At 44.9% G+C, this 26,999-nt stretch overlaps 1 protein-coding gene across 4 annotated transcripts in view; it reads right to left on the minus strand.

The window, feature by feature from the left end:
• Positions 1-26,999, minus strand: part of ADAMTS13 (ADAM metallopeptidase with thrombospondin type 1 motif 13) — a 177,071-nt gene that overhangs the window by 69,103 nt on the left and 80,969 nt on the right. For all 4 annotated transcript variants that reach the window (XM_069241794.1, XM_069241792.1, XM_069241795.1 and 1 more), the window contains exons 17-23: positions 21,750-21,885; positions 14,435-14,564; positions 14,176-14,358; positions 10,016-10,195; positions 8,632-8,821; positions 6,066-6,201; positions 933-1,062 (exon numbers count right to left, since the gene is read on the minus strand). In XM_069241794.1, the coding sequence (XP_069097895.1) occupies positions 933-1,062; positions 6,066-6,201; positions 8,632-8,821; positions 10,016-10,195; positions 14,176-14,358; positions 14,435-14,564; positions 21,750-21,885 (1,085 nt within the window). The remainder of the gene's footprint in view (positions 1-932; positions 1,063-6,065; positions 6,202-8,631; positions 8,822-10,015; positions 10,196-14,175; positions 14,359-14,434; positions 14,565-21,749; positions 21,886-26,999) is intronic.

Raw genomic sequence — 26,999 nt, forward strand, 5'->3', positions numbered from 1 at the left:
CATGATGCTAGTAGATCAGTGAGGTGCTAGGAAAGCTGACCACAAATTCCAATGCAAGAATACGATGTAAAGTGATGTAGAAATGTATTAAATCTACTGTCACATTGTTTTGAGAAAAATGAAAAGCAATCCAAAGAATTATGAAAAAATACACCCAATGCAGTGATGTGTTTCTAAAAACTATTTAGGCCACAATATTCATGCCAATTGATAGTTTTGTTATCCATATTCTGACATAGACCTCCCTCACTCAATGACTTCACCTGGGAGGGCCTGCCCCTTTTTACAAACCTGCAGCCCTTGGGCTGGTTTGGGTACCATGCTAAAGTAGTCTAGATGCCATCCCTCAGTGACCTCACCCGGAGGTCACACCCCTGAATTACAGCCCTTGGGCTGGTTTGGGCGCCATGCTGCATTATTTTATCTCCCATCCCTCAGTGACCTCACCCACGAGGGCACACCTTTGTGCTACTGATTTGCAGGCCTTGAGTTGTTTTGGCCGTCATTCTGTAGTAGTCAAGCTTCCATCCCTAAGTGACATCACTCAGGAAGGCACACCCATGTGTTACAGTCTTGCAGCCCTCAGGCTGGTTTGGGCACCATGCTGCGTTATTCTATCTTCCATCCCTCAAGGACCTCACCTGGGAGGGCACGCCCCTGCGTTACAGTCTTGCAGCCCTCAGGTTGGTTTGGGCGCCATGCTGCATTATTCTATCTTCCATCCCTCAAGGACATCACCTGGGAGGGCACGCCCCTGCGTTACAGTCTTGCAGCCCTCAGGCTGGTTTGGGTGCCATGCTGCATTATTCTATCTTCCATCCCTCAAGGACCTCACCTGGGAGGGCACGCCCCTGCGTTACTTTCTTGCAGCCCTCAGGCTGGTTTGGGTGCCATGCTGCATTATTCTATCTTCCATCCCTCAAGGACCTCACCTGGGAGGGCATGCCCCTGCGTTACAGACTTGCAGCCTTCTCTCCGGTTTGGGTACCATGCTGCAGTGCTCCTCAGAGGTTTCTTCTTTAGCACTGAAATCCATGCACACATAGTGGACCTCAGCATTGCCTAGAGGACCAGGAGAAAATAGCATGGCAGGGTTAGGTGGAACTAGCACATACCCAGCAGACAACCAATGAGACAGAAGTACATAAACACAGATAAGAATGATAGCTTGATAAAGAAATCTACTGATGAACACAAACTAAGACAAGACAGAGAACCATGTGGTGCTAAAACTGATATATAAACCTCCATATAGGTAGGCAGACGAGGTTCCAGCCATTCAGACTGAGGTAGGTGAGAGGACAGCAACAGACCGAAAAAGAATGAAGTAGGCAGCTAGAGAGAGGCAGTTAGAGAAAATGAAGGAGACAGACACACAGGCTGTCCAATAAAGAGAAGCAGGTAGAGACCTAGAAACAGAAAGACACAGAGACAGAGAGCCTTAGAGATAGACAAACATACAGAGAAGAAGACAGAAGCACAGCACTTGACATATAAATAGAAGAGTAGACGGGATGCAAGACACACAGATGTGCAAACAGAGACAGATTGGCAAAGAAGGAGTTAGAAAGACAGACAAAAAGCCAGAGGGGGAGAGGACACAGACTTACAGACAGACACACAGATATCAAAACAGCAACATCCTACATGCAGACAGTCTTCCTTAGTTAGGTTGGGTAAGTCCTTTCTAAAGGACTCTAAATTACACAGGTAGTGATTCGGGTGATAAGACACTCCAATAAAAGTAACAAAACAATATTTATTCTTACCACTGTGTTAGTTAATAGAGTTGAAATGGTATTGTGAGAAGAGCTATATGACTTTTACACGTGTCCATATTATTTAAAATTAAAGAGATATTAGATTTGAAAAATATCCTTAACAAGTTCCCAAACATCATGTTGCAGGAAAATTGTGAGATAAATTGTATCTGTTGGCAGACAATTAAATGTCTTTGCTACAAATATTTTGTAAGAAGGTGAAATTTTCATAACTACGATTTTCATTCAAGTCTTTGAAACAACCCATGAAAATAAGGAACATTCTAATATTATGCATTAAAAATGTCATCATAAATCCAGTATGTAATGATTGTAAAACATCAGAGTAACATTAAATAAGGAATCAGAAGTGCAAGATGTCATGCACATGCTATTATTACTCAGAGGTGAATGAGACAGTGGGGGCGTTGATAAGGACACCAGCAAGGGATGCCCAGAGTGAAAGTGGTGTTTGTTGATGCCTCTGGTTCTATTTTCTCTTCTGCAGAGGTAAGTAATAATTGGATAGGGTGGCAGCAAGGTTACAACGATTAATCATTTAGTGATGGACTTTGTACTTTGAGATAAAGTTGTGTCTATGATGAGGGTCAACATGGGGGATGGTAGATGACATCTTTGCGTTGATTGATGTGTAGATAAAGGAGCAAGGGCGCTGCTGTTTAGGTGGAAAGCGGTAGCCAACATTGTTTGGAACCATGGGTCAGATGTACCAAAGGATTTTATTACCCATTCTGTGTCTATGGGAAAAAGCTTTCATACATATGGCCCCATGTTTCATCATTACTCTACCTATGAGTGCACCACTTTTCCCTCACACTAAGAACTGCTAGAATGCGCACGGGTTACTGCTCGGAACCTCCTGCATCACATCAATGACTTCCATCGCAGGCCTCACATCCGCACGCTTCCAACCATGCCTGCATGCTCAGGACTGCTATTAAACAAGGGTGAGTGATACTGGGACCACAGCAGCAGTGTGCTGTACAAATATCAAGTGTAAATAACAGTGTAACCCTTAAGGTGAGAGTAACCTAGGCAGGAGTCCTACGATGAAGAAACAGAGCATAGGATGGGTACCGCAAGGTTTCCTGTTTAACATTTTGTACCATCATCATCAGCTACAATATGCAACAGCAAGATGCCAATCACATAGCAGTTTAAACTGACAACCAGTCTGCAGGCAGAGAGGGATGGTCCCACTGCATACAACCTCATCTTGTGAAGCAAGCATCCGTTACCGAATCTGAACTACGCCTCAGTAGCTTGTGGGCACAAAAGAGCTTGAGATTCAGACAGCCAAACAGTTTCAGATGAAAGTAAAGAAAGCTCATGATGCTGTGCACATAGCAGACATGCGATGGGTTGCATTGAGCAGCAATGTTAAATAAACTTGTGAGGTTAATTTAATTGTGGAATGAGTTGGTTCACAAATACGATTTCATTTACTAATCACATTGGTGTGCTTGTGTTTCTGTACTATCCAGCTGTCATCATTGAAAAGATATTGCATTATTAATTACATATTGCAAAAAGTAAATGAGAGAAGTTAATGCAAGACAAAAGCGTAATTTATATTTCATCTGATTTAAAGCTCTCTGACAGAGGGACAGCAAATATTAGAGACACTGATAGCCAGCCAGTAAGGAAGACATTTAAATGAAGATAAAGTTTAGACAGAGAACAGAGAAAGGTGTCTGTGAGGAGGTGGTGTGTGTCAGCTGCAGTCACAGTGAAGTGTGATGGCTCCTGGTCCCACTCTTGTTTCTCCATCTCTCAGTTCTGTGGGGGCCTGTGAGTCCTGAGGTTAGAAGCCTACTGTTGCTAAATCAGAGAAGCAGAAGTCAGATCTTTCTGATGCTTTGATAAAGAAAAAAACTCATGTAGGGACTATTATAAGGGAAGTGTTGATTTACATTACATTTCATTGATTTATGTTACAAGTTACTTCACTACAGATCCTCTTATGGAGGGCATGAATTTAATCTGCTCTCACTCAAACTAACCCTAAACTGGAACTTCACCTTTCCTTAACAGTATCCCTAACCCACACCCTGATTCTGACCTGATTCTTAATTGCAACCTTAACTAGTTCTGATCCTAACCCCTCCCCTAACCATGGCTTGTAACCTAATTCTAATTTGTAATCGCACCTGTAAAAGTGCCCTAACACTAACTCTATTGCCTCTGACACTAGTTCTAACTTCACCCTAGTGCCTCATTTAGAGCTTGACAGGTGGGTTTCCCCATTACAAACATGGGGGACAGCTTGTCTGCCATATTACAAGAGCCATAGGATGTAATGCTCCTGTAATAAGGGGGGCAGGCTATCCGTTAGGTTTATGTCAGAGTATTGGCCAAACTCTAAATCAACCCCCAAGTCTAACCTTTACTCCCTACCTATTGTTTTATAAAAATGTAAATGCAGACGTGCATTATTGACATTTCTTGTTCAGAATTTTGCACATTTCCCCCTAAATTATTTTGCTGTAAAGCATTTCTTTATGAAGTATCTTTATATCCACAGGTTATATCACGGAGGACCAGCTAATATGGGCCTCAAACTTGAAACTACCACAGAATATAAGATTATGGGTCTGATAAACAGAGCCATTGTGTGGCTGTTAACTCTGCAAGCTGCAAAATCACAAGGTTTGCAACTGTAAAATAACTTTTTGAAATATACTAAACCCTTTTTGTGATTCGGTAACATGTTAACGAATAACAAAATGGGTTTAGAAAGGCATGGCTTTCCAAATAGCAATTTGTTATGGTATGCATCAATGTTTTGCAATGACAATCTGGTAGCAACAAATTGAAAAGTTTCAGGCTTCCAAGAGGGGTGGTAACTTATTCACAAAAGGTAAGAGTTCCCCTTGGTACACCTACTTCTTTGTGAATGTAAAAAAAAATATGTGTTGGGGAGTAGGCAGCGGCCCATGGGACCAATGCTGATTCTCAATCAAACTTTGAAAAAAATAAGCTTTCCTTTTTAAATGCAGCCCTGGTTCCGTCAAAGAAAACCAGGCTGCATTAAAGAAATGTTTTCTTTATTAAAATGCAGTCACATACATGGTGATGACCACCAATTGTAATGAGTTGCAATTTGCGACCTACTTCATGAATACTGAAGAGATAAGTCGGATTGTACACCCAACACAATTCTGCATTTTATGAACCAAACTATTAGTACATAGGTTTGTCCAGATTATTTTTCATTTTCAAAAAGATGATGCCCAATTTGTGACCACTTTTTGCAAATGGGAATTACGTACATCATCTTTTCCATGACCATAACATGCAAACAAACCCTCAGGAAGGCAACTCCTCACAAGAGGGGCTGCAAAAATGTTTCTTTATGTATTAAGAGGTCCTAAAGAGATCTAAGCCTCTTCTTTGAGTTACTTCACAGCACTTACTAGATAAAAGAAGAGACATGGTGCTGAAATTAGACATGGATGTCTTTCATTGTCACCACTATTCTGTGTTGTGTTCACCCAGAGGAATGCATAAATAGTTATGTTTTAAAACTTTTTTTTTCAAACCTCATGCAGCTGGTTTTGGACCCCATGTTTGAACTGAGGGCATTCCAGAGTTTGCGTCTTTGTACACCCCATGATCTTCCTCCATCATTCATTCTGTTCAGAGATAACTCACTGACCAGAAGGGGGACACAACAAAGGGATCCAGTATGTCTGTAGTGCAGTGTCAGCTCATGCAAGTCTTCCGCTCATTTGCCCCAGTATGTTTTATGGAAGATGCACAAGACCTTAAACTTTAATCCTGGTATTGGCAAGAAGCCTGAGTGGGGTTTCAGGATGGGTTTGCTATGGTCCCTCTTGCATAAAGTGAGGCAGAATGTTGCTGCCTGGTACTGCAGCCTTAGAGACTCTGTAATCTAGCAATGAGTTTGTGGGGAGGCCAGAGTAAAGAACACGAAAGCAGTCGAGACACACAAGTACAAAGGCTCAGGTCAGTGGGATCAAGTGTGTGTGTGTATTTTTTAAAGGACAGATAGCTGCATATTTAACGCTTTGTCAATATGTTGACGTGGCAAGTGAAAGAGGTCTTGGCATCAAAATGGATTCCCATCTCCTAACTATTAGCTCGGAGAGGAGACACAGTCTGAGGCTTGAGGGCTAAATGAACTGCAGTGACACAAGCCTAGAGACATTCAAACCCAAAGCCCCCAGAATGCGTCCATCCGGACAAACAACGAAGCCCGAGCGGAGCTAAAGATTTGTAAGCGTATCAGTGCAGTAGGGATCAGACCACCGCTTAACTCACCTATGCCACAGGTTACGGAGCACTCTGACACTACTGGGCTCCAAACAAACACCTGCGCAACCTTCCAGATCCTGGAATCCGGACGCATGGCGACTTCTTCTTCTGTCTCATTCCTCACTAAAACATTCTCTTTTGGCTTTGGGTGTTCAAGAGGAATCACATGTTGTAAGAAGAGTCAAAGCTTTGACATCCTTGCAAAAAAACAAAAACATTGCGCCAAAATATGCCACACAAATGCACAAGACCATGAACACGACATAAAACATCCAACTGCAACAAAACTTTCCACTCATTCTCAGCACTCAAAACACAATGGGGGTCATTACGACCTCGGCGGTCTTGTAAAAAGACCGCTGAGGCCGCGGGAGACAGAATACCGCCATTGTCGGCGGTATTCCTGGCTCCCTATTATGACATTTCCGCTGGGCCAGCGGACGGTAACAGTGTTACCGTCCACTGGCCCAGCGGAAATGTCACATCAACATTGCTGCCGGCTCGTAATAGAGCCGGCGGCAATGCTGATGTACAGTGGGTGCAGTAGCACCCGTCGTGCATTTCACTGCCCGAAATTCGGGCAGTGAAATGCGAGACGGGGCTATGCCTGGGGGCACCTGCACTGCCCATGCCAAGTGCATGGGCAGTGCAGGGGCTCCCAGGGGCACCCCAAGTCCCCTTACCGCCAGCCTTTCAATGGCGGTGTCTACTGCCACGGACAGGCTGGCGGTCGGGGACTCATAATCCGGGATTATGACCGCCAGGCGGAATCCTGGCAGGATATTGGAGGGGCCGGCGGTATGGCCGTGGCAATTCCGCCACGGTCATAAGTGCTGGAGGAACACCACCAGCCTGTTGGCGGTGTTACCGCCACCTTACCGCCGGCCGCCAGGGTCGTAATGACCCCCAATACGTAGTATATGGGTATTGTCCATACAATGTTAAAGGCATGCACTAGCCATTGTTGCTACATGGATGCCACATGCACAGAGCATGGTGCACACCTTTATTCAATCATGCTCACAGCATGGCTCATCACGCCATGTCCAAGATAAACTCCCTAAGCATGCTTTCGAAGTTTATCTTAACAATCCCCCCTTACACCTAGTACAAGCAAGCATACAGGTTCACAACAGGCTATATGCACAAACAAACAATGCACGTGTATTTTATGTACACCGAATCTCGGTGTGTTTTATGAACACAGACTTGGGTCTACTCGCAAAGCTAAAGCCAGGGAGACATTTTCTCCCAAAAGAGGCCTCCTGGAATACTATAGCTACTGTAGGGTTCCATAATTATCCCAGTAGATAAAGAAATAAAAGTTATGTGTAAACCAGATGGCACGATCTGTGTCTAGATGTGACGCTGATGTAAATATACAGATGTAGCTTTTTTTTTTGTTTCACCAAGGGAAAGTTACTTTTTTGTCGATGATTTCCTCAGCCCCCCTCCACCTAGTTCACATCCAATAAATATGGGGACAATTGCACCTTTTTCGAAACCTCATAACATATTGTGTGTTTTCAGAATGAGAAACTACCTGCAAACGGTTTGTCAATGTCAACAAACTTACAAGTCTGTGAGAGTTCCCCTATGTTTGAAAGTAAACCCACCCAAAGAAACCCCAAACCTAATTCTGAGAATTTACTCTCACATATTACCTTTGCTGCGCACCAATATGGAAATTAGGTGGCAAAATACTCTATGAATTTGCTCCACCCACAAAGGTAAATTGGGTTAAAAACGTAAGTTTATGACCAAATTCACCTTACTTATGCCTGCCAGGAATTCATAAAGGCTTGCCAGGAAGGCAGAGCCCATTTAAAGGTGCAGTGATCTCTTCCATGAGTGTGGAATTCTGCACAACCATAATCCATCTCAACGGGAGGGAAGTGGCCATTCCAAAACGTTGTTAGTCTTTTGGGAATGCTCACTAACAACTATGTTTATAGGTATTCACGAACTCCTCACAGTCGTATTTTAACTCCAGCATAGAGCTGAGGTAAGTTCCTTTCTATGGGGTAAAGGGAACGAATAACCCCCAGATTTAGTGTGGTGTATGGGATTCTCCAAGGAAAACATCTGCACAGAGACTCCTAATTTGCACAGAGAATCCTATTCCCCCTGGGAGGAGCTATCCCACTATGGAAACCGATTGGAATCTAACATGACAATCACAGGACTCCTCATGGAAACCTGCACCTGGTGCAGTTGTTTTTGCAGATTCCTGGGGAATTTTGCGAGTTCCGGAAAGAAGTAAATGTACTCTTGAAACCAGGTATAAATTAACAATTGAATTCCCCGTGCATGGTATGAGGAAGCCAAAATATTTCCTGCTCATTAACCAAATCACAAACACAAAATGCACTGACCGGGGCAAGCCCTTACATATGGCATAAGGAAGAGGCTATTCTCACAACATAACTTACAAATGCACATGTCTACGCATATAACATAACTTGCCTGTTTATGGAACTGTGCCAACAACAACATACAAAAAGGGATAAGTATATAACATGATCATAAGGGCCACATGTTCCTAGTTTTCTTTGGAATCCAAAACACTTACCACATTCCACCACAAGGGGCAGACATTCACCACACACTGGACCAGGGCAGGAGGTTTTTCTTCTTCCATGCATTTGGAGTCCTCCACGATCCACTCCACTCCAGCATCAAACTGAATGCATGTCAAATTCCGCTGAGCGACGCCGGCGCCACAGAGGGCAGAACAAGCTCCTGGCTCTGACACCTTCCACCTAGAAGAGACATTCTTGATTTGGTCACAACCTACCACAGTGGCCCTCTTTGGAAGGAAGATAGGCCTGCAGAAATCACTAAATACATTTTAATCACAAGGAAGGTTAAGGGCTACACGGAGTAGGAGTTTTTGTAAGTCGATAACATAAATCCTTGTGGGAAGAGCTGAGGTTTACAAAGCGCAGGAGTGAGGGCCCCTTGGCTTAAAGACCTTGCCTGTTTAATGGAAGGTCGATTCTCCTGCTTCGGGACCAAGACCTGGAATGACCTACCCCTCCGCCTACGAACAGCACCCTCCCTAGCGGAGTTCAGAAGTAGACTCAAGACAAGGCTCTTCCACTAGGACCTGCGAAGTTTCAGAGCCTGGATACCCTCAGGGGTGAAGGAGGTGCATTATACAAATACTGATTGATTGATTCTAGATAACATAAATCCTTATGGGAAGAGCTGAGGTTCACACGGGGCAGACGTAAGGAACCTTTGGCCTACAGACCTTGCTTCTTTAAGGGAAGGTCAGTTTGGGGGGTATCTCCTGACTCTTGATGCTCCCACATGTTTGTGTACGAAGTTTTTGTTGGGACAACTTGGGATTTCACCTGCAGATAGGAGGCCTGGGAGTGCTGCGGGGGACAGGGGTTAGTATATGGTGTGCAGATGGGGGTAAATGCTTGGCTTTCCACCACCCTCAGGTTTAGCAACATCTGATGACCGGCACTAAGAGTGTGTTAACTACAAAGAAGCACCCCGTTATCTACACTCTGGCCAGATTGAAAGAAGGATCTCCTGATCTGCCACTGAGGAAGGAAGCATATTCACACCATATTAATTAACACAAAGAAAACAACAGCAGCTAACCCCAAAAAAATACTTAAGCCAAGGGCCATTAATCCAGGAACAGAAAAATGGAGGAAAAGGAATATGTAGCTTAGTGATATTTTTGTAATAGTTTTTCTCCATCAAATGCCACCTACACCGCCACCTTTCATCTTTATACATAAAAACTACTTACACAATAATGGGGCATATAGAACAGTCTCTAGTGAAGGCTACCAAAATGGACAGATCCCTTTATTCTTGATTTTTCCCATACACAGACTACTTACGCAGGGTCTTGGCTAAATTGAAAGAGTAAAAACTTATGCTGATAGGTACATTACATTCCTGAAGAGGAATTACTTTGGGATATGTATTACCTTGGAGGGCATGGCTGCTGGTTGCAGGGTACAACTCTCTTTGGCTTTGGAACGTGTCGACACTGTTCATCCGGTAGGACCTCCACTGTGTCTTGATGCTCTTGAACACACTGCACAGCCCTGGCTATCAATCCCCCTCCACATGAAGCACTGCAGAGGCCCTGGACTTGGGCGATCCACCTGAGAAGAGAAGGCAGAGAGGAGTCAATCAGGAGCCACGTTATGACCTCAAAAGAGTCTTCCAATCCTATGCTACGTATAAAGTTGACTGATAAATATCTGATTTATATCAACGAGCCACGGTTATGTATAACTGGTCAAATGTATATGAAAGGTGAGTTACTGCAAGCCTCAAACATATATCTATGAACGTGAGGAATCAGCCATCCTAAATATGGGAGTCGAATGATGGTGTGTAACTCTGTGTATCAGCACCAACTCATAACTATATATTCAGCCTTCCCTCAAATGCAAAAGACATGATTTACACACACTTAGGAATGCTCGTTTTGGGGAGGAGAAAAAAAAGAATCTTAAAAGAAAGGAGCATTATTAAAATGTCTACAATCAGTGGAAACTAAATCAGAAGTAATGGAAAAGAAAAGATGAGCGGCTAAAAATTCAAAACTTGTCCACATATCAGCAGCGATGTGCAGTGAGGGCACTGTGGTCCTGTTGGCAGCGTTCATAACTTACATATTACTATAACTATAACTATAACTAGTACACACATCACCCCACTGAGCCGTCAACAGCGTTCCAGCATGTTAATTCAAATATATTACTGAGAAACAGAATAATTGATTTCTTAACTCTTCTAACTGCATCACTTAGGAAATTAAGTGCATGCCACTGAAATTAATTAACAACAATGTTATTGTGAAAATCATATAGGTTTTCAGCATGTAAAGTGGCTATACAGCAACCCTGAGAATAAGCATGATTCAACTGTGAGAGTTAACAAATGTAATCATAGAGGTTTACCCTGTACCCTTAAACACTAAACCCCAAACTCTTAACCTTATCTACAAAAACCTTAAACCTATACAATTAAGCGTATACCCATCAATCTTACACTGTACACTTAACCCCCCCCACCAAACAATAATGTATTTCTTTTCAAAGTGCTTAGGGCCATATTTATACTTGCGTGTAAACGTATAGCGCCGACTTGCGCCATTTCTGGATTGCCTTGTCACAGTTTCTGAAGCGGTCCAACGGAGGGAAAATTAAGGGCCTGATTTAGATTTCGGCAGAAGAGTTACTCCGTCGCTACTGTAACGGATGTCCGGCCTGCCGAAATCTAAATCCCATAAGCAACAACGATATTTAGATTTCAGCGGATGTGATATCTGTCACTGTTGTGAGAGAGTAACCACCCCGCCAACATCTAAATCAGGTCATAAGGGGACGATTCAGAGTTTGTGGTCATCGCCCTGCTGGTGACCTCCCCACCGGCCAAATTACAATTTTCGCACTGGGCTGACTGGCGGAAACCGGGGTTTATGCCGGTCAGCCCAGTGGGAAAGGTGCAGAGCATTGTCGCCAGCTCATAATAGAGCCAGTGGCAATGCCGGTGTACGGAGGGGCCACCAGCACCCTCGAAATGCGCACTGTCTGTCCAGCACACAATGGGCATCTCAAGGGGGCTGGCAGGGGGCCCCTGTAGGCCCATGCCCCAGGCATGGGGAGTGCGGGGGACCCTTTTGTGGGCTCCTGCACTTGTTCTCCGCCAGACTTTTCATGGCAGTTGAACCACCATCAAAAGGCTGGCAGAGAACAAGGTTGTGATCAGCAGGGTGGCACTGAGTTCAGCACTGCCCTGGCTGATTACAACCTGCACCTCCGTCAGCCTGTTGGTATCTGAGATACTGGCGGGGATGGCTGAAGGTTGGCGGGTCTGCCCGCCAACCTCGTAATGTGGCGGTCAGACCACCAGAGCCACGGTGCTCTGACAGCCACCGCAAGACTGGCAGTCTTCAGACCCCCAGCCTCATAATAAGGCCCTAAGCATTTTTAGATGACCCTGCGTGTTTCTTTACATAAAATAAATGTGTATGTTCTTCGATTATCTAAACCTGGGAGTAGTTAATAAGTTAAAATTTGATCATCCACTTTGGACTAACAACCCACATTTTATACACAGTTTGCAGCAAGGACTATAAAACATTAACCATATGAATTTAAACTACTCCTCACTGGCCATAACACTTTGGAAATGAAGATAATATAGCTGTAAGAACCTCAAATCTAGCTTAACAAAAAGTCAGTGAGTCCTCAAAAACAGTCAATGTGTCCCCACAAAATGGAACAAAATCTTCTGTTGCAGTACCCCTAATCAGCTCCAGTAACTGATACATCTGTCCCTGGACACTTCTACGCACAATCAGAAGCCTGGCCTTCAAAAGTGGCCTCTCAAACTGGGGTTACCTGTTTTGTCTTACAGACTCCCTCATGACCTATAACACTTGTTATGTCTCTCGATCCGAGACTTTAAAGGTGGTGGTACCTAATTCACAAAGGGAAGCGCTCCTCTTTGAACCCCTTCATGAATCTTCTAAAAAGTCTCAGGGAAAGTTGGCAGTCCACTGACCCTTTTTTAAAAAGCAAAACTTCTTTTTAAAAATGCAGTCCCTTGTCCTTTAAAGAAAATGGCTGCATATAAGTTTCATTTCTGTAAACACAATCACAGATAATATGGTCTACTGACCCTTGCAGGCCACTATCCTGATGATTGTGGCCAATCACAGGGGTTGTAAATTGTGACCCACTTAAAGAATATTGATTAGTTAGGTCGTTTTGCAACACCCTGTGATTTAACATTGTGTGAAGCGACCTATTCGTACATAGGTCGGTTTGTGAAATCAGAATTTATTTGTGACCACTTTTTGCAAACTAATTCCTAGCACATCTGCCCCTTAATGTAGTGCAGGCCAAGTTCTGAAAAGCAGGGGAACTTTTAAAAGAACATGTGTATTATTATCTGAAGCATCCTACTATGTTCATTCAAGAATATGAAGTGTAAGCCCGTAATAGACGAAATTACAAAATAAAACCCAGAAATGATGAGAAGAGGGGACATGGGTATTCACATGGTATAAAGACAGCTCCTGAGAGCAAACTAACCAGTAAGCTTTTAGATATTTACACTACATATTCCTAATTAATACAACAGTATAAACAACTGTATTTTAGGCACACAGAGGAAGAGATTTTCCTGGAAGACATAGGCATGTGCCGAAGCCATGAGTAAAACCGACATCTATATATTACAAAGTCTACAACATGGCCACAATAACACTCTTCCTGAAGATACCTGGTTGCTGTTGCATTTTTTTCTCCCACATCCCAGTCCTCACATAGAGATACCTAGTTTGTCCTGTGCAGCCATCTCCATCCTAGTCAAAATCTTTGGCCTGACGTACAAAATTTTCATTCGCCAAAAGTGGTTGAGAATTGTGCACTGAGTTTTTGTGAATAAAAAAAAATTGTAAACCGACCAATGTACTCATAATTTGGATCACACAATTCTTAATCACACTGGGTTGCAATCCGACCTATCTCAACAATATTCATGAGGCAGGTTGCAAATTGTGGCTCACAGCGACTGGATGCCATCACAGAGATTGTAGCCTGCTGGAGTAAGCAGACCACCATGCCTTTGATCGCATTTAAATAAAGGAAATTGGGTTGAAAAATCCTTTCTTTAATGTTTAGGAGCAGGCAGAGATCCCCTGGACTCCTTCCTACTCTCAAACAAAGTTTCTCTTATATTCACAAAGGGGAAGAGGTCTTAAAGGGACCCATTTCTCTTTGGGAATGGGTTACCACTGCCTTTAACAATGGGTTACCACCTCTTTTGAGGAGCAAGTAACCTTCAAAGGTTTGCACCTGAAATTGTACTCACAAGCCATTGAGACACAGATTTCAGAACAGCATTTTACAGTCACAAACCCTGAGATTTTGTGAATTGTAGACTTTGCGACCATGAAATGGCTCTCTACATCGCGCCCCTGGTTTTGTGTTCCACTGCCCCGTTCTGCTAGGAAGGAAGGATGGATACATTACGAAAGAAGAAGGAAAGAGAAAGGGAGAAACAAACAAAGCAGGAGAAAAGTAATAGAAGGAATGTTGGCGCGTTCAGCAGATCTGAAAAATACCTCAAAGGACAAGGCTCAGGATTGCAGATTGCAGTGGATAAGGGTTTCATAGCGATATCCCCACACTTCCAATCCGGCAGGGTCATGACCAAGTCTCGCTCCTCCTTCACGCAGCGGACAATACGCTCTGCGATGCCACCTCCACACGTGACACTGCAAGGTCCGAAGCCTCCTGCCTTCCAGCTGAGAGAAAAGCATGGCTGCCAGTTAGCCATCAGGTTCACCACAATGTCCACATGCCCTCCCCACTAGTCCTCACCTGTAAGGGCATGGCCCTGTGTCACAGGGCTCCTGCCTGGATGGAGGTTGAGGGGTATCAGCGCACTGCGCTGGGTCGGCCATTTTCCCTGTGGTCCTTTCAAAGCAGGCAGGCTCCAGCACCCGCCGTCCTGCCAAACACAATCACAAACAGTTTTCAGGTCATGGAAAGATAAGGAGGTACTGGTATGAAATTCAAAGCTATGTGTTTACTATCTTACAATGCACGATTTGCAATTCCTTTCTCCAACAAAGGCAGCGCATTCCACCTCTCCCGTCTTGAAAAGGGATATGAGAATGATTCAGGAGGAGGGTACAATCATTGTCACTTCTAACCACAAAAAGTTGCATGAGTTGCCTGGGGTTCAGTGACATATTGTACTGGAACACTGGACACATGGAATAACTCAGCATGAGAAGTGTTAAGAACCTGGACAGATAGTTTGAGGATTCTGGGACAAATCAGCAGTTCAAGGGCGGTGACCGGTGTTCTCCATTTTGTTTTTTCCCTGCTAAAATATGGTACAGCCTAATTAACTGTATGTAGACACTGTGGGGGTCATTCTGACTCCGCCGCCCGCCAAAGTCCCGCTGTCAGAATACCGCTGCGCGGTCAAAAGACCGCCGCGGTAATTCTGAGTTTCCCGCTGGGCTGGCGGGCGACCGCCAGAAGGCCGCCCGCCAGCCCAGCGGGAAACCCCCTTCCATGAGGATGCCGGCTCCGAATGGAGCCGGCGGAGTGGAAGGGGTGCAACGGGTGCAGTTGCACCCGTCGCGATTTTCAGTGTCTGCTTGGCAGACACTGAAAATCTTGGTGGGGCCCTGTTAGGGGGCCCCTGCAGTGCCCATGCCATTGGCATGGGCACTGCAGGGGCCCCCAAGGGCCCCACGACACCCGTTACCGCCAGCCAGGTTCTGGCAGTCAAAACCGCCAGAACCAGGCTGGCGGTAAGGGGGTCGGAATCCCCATGGCGGCGCTGGAGGATTCCCTAGGGCAGCGGGAAACCAGCGGGACACCGCCGGTTTCCCATTTCTGACCGCGGCTGTACGGCCGTGGTCAGAATGCCCATGGATGCACCGCCAGCCTGTTGGCGGTGCATCCGCGGTCCCCGGCCCTGGCGGTAGTCAACCGCCAGGGTCGGAATGACCCCCTGTATATACTTATGTCTGAGATAACATCATTTAATTGCCCTACCATATATAATTGTATTTATCATATTATTAAATTTTTTGAAAAATGTTATTGACTTGAAGAAATAATTGGAATTAAAGAGGAAAACTAAAAAACCTTACAAATATAGGTGAGTGGTGTCTTTTGACTGCCAATTTAAAAAGAAAAAAACAGATTAAAGGTGTACACATTGAAGAGATGATTATGAAAAGAAAACATCTTTATTTCTGTTTCTACCTAGGTGCGACTGACACAAAAAAACTTTTAGTCCTGAAGATGACCCTCTAACACATTTTATATAGGGTTGAAACGTTGACTATTAAATGTGGTTTAACATATAACGTGACTTCAAGACACCTGGAGTGAAGGGGTACTTTTGAAGCTCACTGTTCTTCTTCTTGATTGTTTTTAACCACATTGTTGTAAATAGTGTATCAAACACCATGGCACTTTAATTATCACTATAATTACTGCACTGTGCCGTTATATTTTAGGAGCACCTAAGGTTCATGATTTAAAAATGAAAACGTTTTTTACAACTGAAGAATGATGTGGTCAGGATGATAAGAATAAAAAGTAATTTGTACTGACTTAATGATGGTATGTTTGGTTATTAATAGCCTCTGAATAAAAAGTTCAAAGTGCCGTGGAAGTGTAGGCATCCACTTCACCCTGAGGACCAACATTTTTTGATATTTGTTTTAATTACCCAGGTCTAAGGGTTACTTGGGTTTGCCTCATTTGGAAAAATAATATTTAGTGCGGCCAAGGGGCTGCGAAGGCTATTGAACAGAAAATAATACCTTGAAAGTGATAGGTTCTATTCTTTGATTCACTAGACTGAATAATGGCAGACAAGGATACATTATCTTATACTGAGGAATACATAGATAAGGTACTAAGTGGTTCAACATTTATTGATATAGCACCCACCAAATTGGTGGATGCTTTGCAAGAAAAAGCAGCTAAATTAGAAAGGATCAAAAAGAAATTGGTAAGAATACAGTTACATGGTCACCTCATGAAAGAATATTTGAGATCTAATGTCATTCCAGCAGGGCTACAAGTAAGAAATTAGCCCGCTATATTTGTAGAAGATCCAAAATACAGAAATAATTTCAGTTTTGTAGCTAACCAACTTTCAAGGCACTGGATGGTCTTGGGCATCGATACGGCAATTGAACATATAAAAAAACTGGAAAGAGAGATTGCTGAGTTGACCAAGGAGATAATTGATGATACCGCATTAACTAATGCAAAGGAGGCTTTAGAAGCACTGGAAAAAAACAACTAATGAATTTACATTCATAACACAATGAAAGAAATTGGACAAATTAACTAAAGATTTGACTAAATATAATAAAGATGTAACATATCCATATTTACATGAAGACTATTACAAACAAGATGAATCAGAAAAATATATCAATAGAGGGAAAAGTGGGTATAGGAAATATACTACTTTCTCGGAAACACCGGCTTCAGACAGTTCAGATAGTGAACTACCAGGGACAGGTTCAACATCTAGAGAAGGTTTTGAACATTTTTTAGGGAGGGGTCAAGGTGAAGGAGACAGATTGAGGGGGAGGAGGGGTCGGGCAGAGGAAGGAACTGGTGCAGAGTATACTTTCAGGAGCCCCATGGGGAGAGACAAAAAAGACAACAGCAATACTCCCGGTGAGAGAGGGTATAGCAGAGATTTCGGCTGAAATCCAGGTGATTGGTGCTGAGATGAGTGTCCTTCCTATGTCCGATCCTCTACTCCCGTGTAAACAATAGACTACAGGTTATCTCAATATCCCTACCCTAGAGTCCATGATAAATACTGCACCTATTTTCAATCTCTCTAAATAGGGGTTTGCCTCATTTGGTAAAATAATGAGATACCAGGGGGCACATGGTCAAAAACAGTCTCTCTGGTTCCACTTTGTTACATAGCAGTGGCATCTTCTGCTCCACCTTGATATTTTGCCCACCAGTAGTTGCTCAATATTTACAGGCAATGCTGGAGCAAGATGAGAAGGTGCTGCGGTTGGTGTAACCTTAGTGCACACAGCTACATGCGCCCCTCAGAATATTGTCGTCCTGGGACTGCGCCCAGCTTGCCCATCCTAAAGACCGGCCCTGCCTTTGCGTATGCACCAGCAGGAGGCACAAGAAGCAACACCCACAGCTACAAAAATATCAGTAAGCCACAAAATAACCCTGAAGCTTGGACTTCATGGACCGCAAGTCTGTGGCTCTCTGCCGGGGGCTTTAAAAAAGTCACATTTCCTGCTGTACAGGACGCACCCAGGTGCTGCCCAGGCCAAGACCAGGCCCGTCTGTACCTGTCAGAGCCTGAAGGAGGCTGAGCTGGGCCAGGCCAAGACCAGGCCCATCTGCACCTGTCAGAGCCTGAAGGAGGCTGAGCTGGGCCAGGCCAAGACCAGGCCCGTCTGCACCTGTCAGAGCCTGAAGGAGGCTGAGCTGGGCCAGGCCAAGACCAGGCGCGTCTGCACCTGTCAGAGCCTGAAGGAGGCTGAGCTGGGGCACCCTCTTGATTGAGCAAAGCAGTAACTTAAAGGTATCGTCACTTGTTAGACCCGGCCTTTAGCAGCCCTCTGATTACTCCATTAAATTTAGCATTGTGTATTACCTATTATTGTGAGTCAACCCTCTGCCTTCTACCTTCGTGATAGTCTTTATAACGGGCAAAAGGACAATAGCCTGCACTAGCTCGACCAAAAAACTATTTGGATTCCTTTCAGGTCCGGGTGGTGAGAGTTATCTGTAAAGAGACAGACCTGGCAGATAAGCGTTTATTCCTGGATCTCAGTGAGTTACTGGCTGTAAATCCAAAGAGCGGGGCAGATGATGTGACCACAGGTATTGCACACTCCGTACATGAATCTGAGTCGATTGCTTTAGGATGTTCAACCACACAAGTTCAGCAATCCCAAGCCCAGGTGGAGTACCCAGCAAGTCGTTCGATAAACTTTCATCAGACCTACGCAGTCCAGGTTAACTGGGTGAGTAAATCTGACCCTGACTGGGAAATATCTTTTACAAAGCTGAAAACCATGATTGAGTCCTGTGTAGGCACTCTTGCAGAACGTCTGGGAGCCCTGGAAAAGCAACGTGCAAACCTGATGGCACTACGTGTAGTGGCAAATCTGAGGAATAGGAACCCTCTGGCCCCATTCACGAGTCGTGTCTCTGAACCACATCAAGATTGTGCCATCTCATTTTAAAATGGTAGACATAAACAACCTGCTCAGAGGCATGAGCAGCAGGAAGGTGATGGTCAGATAATACATTCTCTCTAGTAAACACTTACAAGGCAAACTCGGAGCAAGTAACCATATAAGCAAGATTACAGAGATACAACCACTGAAGCATGCCCTTAGGTAGCTGTCTTGGCCAATGTTCCTTTGCTGGTTGCTTCTGCTATAGAGTCAACCGAATATTTGAGTAATAAGGTGTGCCACTAGCTCTCTAGACATCCTAACTTCAACATCTGCAATTATGAAAACATACTGTGCAAGAAGGGTGAGTTGAATTCGCCCCACGAGAAAGAGTGTTAAAGGGGACTGTGTTGTTATAAATTGCAGATATCCAGCCCTGGCACAATGCCTGATTTCACAATCCATTGCTGATCTATACAGCAAAAGGAATATCAGTCTCTTGTCTTTAGGCTTCTTCTGAAACAATTCTCAGTCACACATAACACACCACACATCACTTAGATCCAATCCTAGCTTCATCCACTTTGGACTCGACGCTTTCCCGAAAGCGTTTCTTTCCACTTTCGGACATGAATGACATGGACGGGCAAAGTGAGCGCATCGCTACCCAAGGAGCCTCGTTATCTTCACCGGCTGTCACTCCTCCTGCAACCCACCCCCAGATTATATCGGACTTTGTCGTGCGATGCCTTCATTTGATATGCTGGAATATCGCTGGCAGCACTTCTAAGCGTACCAAGAAAGAATGATTGAACTACATCAAGACATATGATATTATTATGTTGCAAGAAACTTGGGACACTAAAGATGTTGTATGGGACGACTCCCATAGTCACTGCATGCCAGAACATCCCTAAGGTTTGGCTCGGGCAAGTGGCGGATTTGTAATCTTCATCTGGGCTTCACTGGCTCTCAAATCCATGGTGGTCCCAGTCCCTCAACTGGGTATTCACGTTCTATGGAGTGTACAAACCCAGAGTTTTAATTTATTTTTGGTACATTTTTATAATGCTGTAAATCAAATGGTTAAAAGAGACAATATTAATTTGCAATGCTGCAGGTGAGGTTTAAAATATGGAAACTCACTGCAGCGGAATAGTGCATACAGCATGAGGCGCAAGGCAAAATCTTTCTAGGCTTGATCCTCCGCCAAGACTCTGAATCAGTTCTTAAAAAACATGTTTTTTAAGTGTAAACCAGCATTGTATTTTGTACAGACTTTATGCAATAGTGGTTTGCCACTCAGTTGGCAATTTTTTCAAGTCGGTCATACGCTTACAAAACGCAATGCTATTTTAAGGTCATAATTTAATAGATAATATTTTACCATTATAGTACTACCCTAAATTGGCTTCTGCTACTTTAAGGCTTAATTTATCTGCACACTGTTGTAAGCTGTTCTAATTGTTTCTATATGTAATGTTGAATATCTTCTTTGAATTCGGTGTGCTTTTAGAGCTAACTTTGTTGCTGAATAAAGACAAAGACTTGACTTTACTGAATGTAGTGCACCATGGTGTCATTTACCACGCGGATCACAGTCAGTGCAAAAACACATGCGGCGCACATACCTTCTTCATGTTAAATGCAGAGTACATATTAACCAACTCTGCCAACAGGCCTACTTTTATGTCAGCTTCTGAAAATTATCAAAAATAATAATGAATACTACATAACTGGGCTTTGGGTCAGCCTCTTCAGCCACTGATGTCTTGAAGTGTCATTCATATTTTGGCTCAGGCCACAGGCAGCATGCATACTGAGGAGAAATGGGTCAGACCCCTTCCACCATTAGCTTTGTAAACAGTGCAAGACACATCTTGGATCAGTTCACTTGATAGCCATTCTGTGTCTGGGGTACTAGCTATTGTAAGTGACAGCATTTTGCTGCTTAATCTTATTGTGCAGGGCAGGGGTGCGACTAACCCAGACACCACCACTGCCCACTGCACACTGACAAGAAGCTGGAAAACACAGGCAGGCAGTGAGGCTGGAGGAAGCATTGTCCTCCAAGGCACCATGACAGCCACCGAAGTTGACATCCTGGCCCAAAGGGACCTTTTTCCTACTGTGATAAGAACGGAAAATGTGCAAGAAGCAATGAGGAAAAATAATAAATTTGTAATATGTCTCATTAGTAAATCAGATACTTGACTGTTGACAAATGTCACTCTAAAGGACAACCCACCTACTGTTGGTTACAGTATGGACATCTCTTTAGTATTTTGACATTAAAAGTCACCAGTCCATAAGACATTGATCACAGACTATGTCCAAGGCTAGGTGCAGTTTAAGTGAGGCGTTATACTTCATTCTTAATTAACTGATTAAATGTAGCTCAATAGCTGGAGTCTGGAGTTAGACAGGTAAGGTGTCACCACAAAAAGTGGTGCTAGGTCAGAGCCTAGAAACTAAATACTATGAGCCTGGTACCTGCGCCAGGAAGGTAGCCTGGAACCTTTTCATGCAACAAGTTCCTTGAATGAAAGGCAGACTCATTTTCAAGAAAGACCCTTTACTTTACAATTAAGGGACAGAGCCACAAAGGATAGACAGTTCCCTCATGTGGGTTTCCATCCACCACTTCAGTATTTACCAGATGCATCCCATGTCAATGTGAAAGCAAGTGTAGAGGTTTACAGACCTACAACCAAGTACAGTCACCATACAGTTTGCATCAACCTCCAATAATGACTTCACAAGCTCCACCACAACAGCATCTTCCACGCTAAGTGCTTACAGTTCCACCACATTCCTCAAGACCTACACGCTCCAGGATAACGCCACCATTTACGCCTCTCAGTAAAGCACACACTGCTAGAAACCAGCAGCAGAATGGAATAAATACAACCTACATTTCTAGAATATGATCTTTTAAATTCACTAAAAGTGTCTTTTGTCCCTGGAGAGCTGCTTACCTTCACCGCAGCTTGCTGAGCACGCCCCAGGCTTGGAGATCCATACAAACGCACCTTCCTCCTTTGGAACATGGTAACTGAAGGTGATATCAGGGTTGGTAACATCTCCGTACTCTTTGCCATATTTTCTGTACACCTAATAAAAGAGAAGAGTCTTGCTAGAGAGCCTGGAAAATGTCGCCACTGCTACATACACCCTTGGTACGCCAGTCCTGGATTTGCAATTAATCTTAGAGATGGAGAAAAAAAGGGACTAAATAGTTGGGTTTCCTCTGCTCCTGCAGCCAAGACGTAATGGCTACCAGTTCAAGATGATGCCATTGATTTGCATAAAATTGAGTTAGTCCATGCACCAAACACAGCCAATCACTGCTGTGTGATGCAGGGAAATAGCTTGCACAATGGCAAATGTAGAAAAAGATAACTATCATGAGATGTGATAAGAAGGTTTTGCCAATAGTAAGGCAAATTTACCCTAGTGGTGCTAAAGTATCACTATGCCAAATAACAAAAATGGGGAGTATAAGACACAAGGGGCCTCATTACAACATTGGCGGGCGGCAAGCGCGCCCGCCAAGTTGTAACCGCTGGGCGGCCGCCAATGCTGCTGCACTCCAGCGGTGCCCATTTTGACATCCCCGCTGGGCAGGCGGGCGGAAACCAAGTTTCTGCCTGCCGGCCCAGCGGGGATGTGGGCTGCAACATGGGAGCCGGCTTCAAATGGAGCCGGCGGTGTTGCGGCCGTGTGACGGGTGCAGTTTCACCCGTCGTGCTTTTCACTGTCTGCACAGCAGACAGTGAAAAGCCGCATGGGGCCCCCAGGGGCCCCGTGACTCCCCGTACTGCCAGACTTTTCCTGGTGGTTCAAACCGCCAGGAAAAGGATGGCGGTCGGGGACTCGTAATTCTCTGGGCAGCGCTGTTAGCAGCGCTGCCCTGGCGGATTACTACTGCCGGGGCCATTGTGGCGGAAAACCGCCAGCCCCGGCGGTGCGACCGCGGCCCTTCCGCCGCAGTCGTAATGACCAAGGAAGCACCGCCATCCTGTTGGTGGTGCTTCCGTCATTTTAGCCCTGGCGGTCTCGTACCGCCAGGGTCAAAATGACCCCTAAGGTGTCTATGGAGGGTACATAGGCACTTCTCAAATATCCGTTGTATGTAACTGGAGAGAGAAAGTGGGTTAATATTGTGTTTTAAGGAGACTTCAATTGCTCATTTACACATTTACAAATATAACATCTTGGACAATTGGTAAATGTTTCAAGGATGTTGTAAAGGGACTCCTTTAAATAGTAAACAAAATACTTATCCTGTATAGCCACGCTCCCCTGTCTCAGTTTCTCATCAACTGTGTCTTAACATTTTGCTGTATGTATCTGAACATCTCACTGTCTCAATCTCTGACTTTCATTAACTGCTTCTTAAACTTTAATCTCAGTAGCTTGTCACCTGATTCTCAGTAACTCATGATCTGTACCCAAACTCTTATCATCTGTATCTCAACACCTCTTCAAACATATCTTAGAATTCATTACTGGTAACTTAACATTTAACCACTTTTACCTCATTGCCTCATCTCTTGCCACATGAATTTCAATGTCCCATCACCAGTCTCTCAGTGTCACATCACCTGTATCTCAATGTTTCATCACCTGTATCTCAAAGTCCCATCACCTGTATCTCAACGTCCATTAACCTGTATCTCAATGTCCCATCACCTGCAACTCAATATCTCATCACCTGTATCTAAACGTCCATTCACCTGTATCTCAATGTCCCATCACCTGCAACTAAATATCTCATGACCTGTATCTCAATGTCCCATCACCTGTATCTCAATGTCCCATCACCAGTCTCTCAGTGTCGCATCACCAGTCTCTTAATGTCCCATCACCTGTATCTCAATGTGCCATCACCTGTATCTCAAAGTCCCATCACCTGTATCTCAACGTCCATTCACCTGTATCTCAATGTCCAATCCCCTGCACCTCAATATCTCATGACCTGTATCTCAATGTCCCATTGCCTGTATCTCAATATCCCATTACCAGTCTCTCAGTGTCGCATCACCGGTCTCTCAATGTCCCATCACCTGTATCTCAATGTCCCATCACCTGTATCTCAAAGTCACATCACCTGTACCTCAACGTCTATTCACCTGTATCTCAATGTCCCATCACCTACAACTCAATATCTCATGACCTTTATCTCATTGTCCCATCGCCTGTAGCTCAATGTTCTAGCACCTCTATCTTGGAGCCTTCTCACCATCCCGTCACTCATCTGTTTCCCAACCTCTTTCCCCTAATTATATCTTACACTCTCATCATCTATTCAGGAAGCTGGCCCTTTATGTGATACGTACATACCATGTAAAGGGTCCAGGTGTTCCCCAGTGAGTGGACAGAGCTTGCTATGCAATCCCAAAGTGCTCTATTTAGGGGTAGCGTGGGTGAACAGCCTTAGGCTTAATACAGGACTGCAAGACATCTACAAATACACATAAATAATCAATAAATTGCAAACATGACTCAAAAAGGAAATCCACACCAATTTGTAAAAATAGCAAGTATCTTTATAAATGTTTAGGGATTAGAGAAAAATCGTTCAGGTAAGTACGTTTTTAAATAGGAATTCTTTTCACTTTTAAAAAGTGGACACTGCAATCTTATCGTATGGGAGGAAATCGTATGGGAGGAAAAACAAGTTCTGCAAACTGGTACTTAGCAGCAACTTATAGGACCAATCTTCTGGAGTTAAGGTATATAAGGGGCAAGGTCCAAGGCAGCACCAACAAGTCACTTGGCAATGGGGCGTCCGCAGGCAGTGGTGCTTTTGAGCATCAAGCGCCCAATGTTATCCTACAGGGGAAAAACATGTACTGCATTTGGGCATCTCCAAGTGACTTACGGGACCAATCTCCTGGACCTAAGGTAAGTATGAGGCAAGGTCCAAAGCATCATCAACAGGTCACCTTAAGAGGCACTGGGGCATCTGGGTGCAGATGTGCTTTTCAGCATTGGGTGCCTAATGCACCTCATTGGAGATCGGTCACCGCAAAAAGAGGCTGCATGATCTGGCTAGGAAGCCAGTCGGACTGAACCAGCAAGTGGGCGCAGGCTTTGCGATGCTCGAGAACGGGGGGACACCTATGGCCCTGTTCTCCAAGGCCGAGGGGCGATGGATGCAGGGGTGTCTTTAGGCGTTGGGTTTTTCCCTATCGGAGCAGTCGCGGTCGAGAGGGCCAGCGTGCAGATACTGCAGGCGATGTCGGGGAGTACCGGAGCATTGAAACCACAATGGACTCGAGCTCTGGAGGGCTGGGTAACCTTGTTGGCACTGGCGGCCCACTTCAACCTGAGCCGGAGGTGACAGGTGCAGTGGTGGCTTTGGGTGTTGGCTTTTGGTGGTTCCAGAGGCCTCAGAGTCTTCTCTTTTGGAGATTATTTAAAACAGGTCAGCTGTTCAAGGGAGATCTTGAGTCCTTTTCAAAGGCAGGCAGTCCTCCCAGGTTTCTGGAGTCAGCATGTGCAGGACTAGTCAACTTTGGTGCAGTTTTCAATGAGGGATATGGACAGGCCGACGGAGCTGGTACCATTTTGTGAGAAAGTAGCCTCTTTCTAACCTTGTTACCCCCACTTTTGCCCTGTTTGTGAGTGTATGTCAGGGTGTTTTCACTGTCTCACTGGGATCCTGCTAGCCAGGGCCCAGTGCTCATAAGTTTGTGACCTACATGTATGTGTTCCCTGTGTGATGCCTAACTGTCTCACTGAGGCTCTGCTAACCAGAACCTCAGTGGTTATGCTCTCTCTGTACAAATTGTCACTAACAGGCTAGTGACCAATTTCACCAAAATTACATTGGCATACTGGAACACCCTTATAATTCCCCAGTATAGGGTACTGAGGTACCCAGGGTATTGGGGTTCCAGGAGATCCCTATGGGCTGCAGCATTTCTTGTGCCACCCATAGGAAGATCTGACAATTCTTACACAGGCCTGCCAGTGCAGCCTGAGTGAAATAACGTCCACGTTATTTCACAGCCATTTACCACTGCACTTAAGTAACTTATAAGTCACCTATATGTCTAACCTTTACCTGGTAAAGGTTGGGTGCTAAGTTACTTAGTGTGTGGGCACCCAGGCACTAGCCAAGGTGCCCCCACATTGTTCAGGGCAAATTACCCGGACTTTGTGAGTGCGGGGACACCATTACACACGTGCACTATACATATGTCACAACATACGTATAGCGTCACAATGGTAACTCCGAACATGGCCATGTAACATGTCTAAGATCATGGAATTGTCACCCCAATGCCATTCTGGCATTGGGGAAACAATTCCATGATCCCCGAGTCTCTAGCTCAGACCCGGGTACTGCTAAACTACCTTTCCCGGGGTTTCACTGCAGCTGCTGCCAACCCCTCAGACAGGTTTCTGCCCTCCTGGGGTCCAGCCAGGCTTGGCCCAGAAAGGCAGAACAAAGGACTTCCTTAGAGAGAGGGTGTTACACCCTCTCCCTTTGGAAAAAGGTGTTAGGACTTGGGAGGAGTAGCCTCCCCCAGCCTCTGGAAATGCTTTCATGGGCACAGATGGTGCCCATTTCTGCATAAGCCAGTCTACACCGGTTCAGGGATCCCCCAGCCCTGCTCTGGCACGAAACTGGACAAAGGAAAGGGGAGTGACCACTCCCCTGACCTGCACCTCCCCTGGGAGGTGCCCAGAGCTCCTCCAGTGTGCTCCAGACCTCTGCCATCTTGGAAACAGAGGTGCTGCTGGCACACTGGACTGCTCTAAGTGGCCAGTGCCAGCAGGTGACGTCAGAGACTCCTTCTTATAGGCTCTTCAGGTGTTGCTAGCCTATCCTCTCTCCTAGGTAGCCAAACCTCCTTTTCTGGCTATTTAGGGTCTCTGCTTCTGGGAATTCCTTAGATAACGAATGCAAGAGCTCATCAGAGTTCCTCTGCATCTCTCTCTTCACCTTCTGCCAAGGAATCGACTGCTGACCGCGCTGGAAGCCTGCAAAACTGCAACAAAGTAGCAAAGACGACTACTGCGACCTTGTAACGCTGATCCTGCCGCCTTCTCGACTGTTTTCCTGGTGGTGCATGCTGTGGGGGTAATCTGCCTCCTCTCTGCACTAGAAGCTCCGAAGAGATCTCCCGTGGGTCGACGGAATCTTCCCCCTGCAACCGCAGGCACCAAAGAACTGCATCACCGGTCCTCTGGGTCTCCTCTCAGCATGACGA

Source organism: Pleurodeles waltl, chromosome 6 (assembly GCF_031143425.1).
Source record: "Pleurodeles waltl isolate 20211129_DDA chromosome 6, aPleWal1.hap1.20221129, whole genome shotgun sequence".
In the NCBI taxonomy this organism is placed as follows: Eukaryota; Metazoa; Chordata; class Amphibia; order Caudata; family Salamandridae; genus Pleurodeles; species Pleurodeles waltl.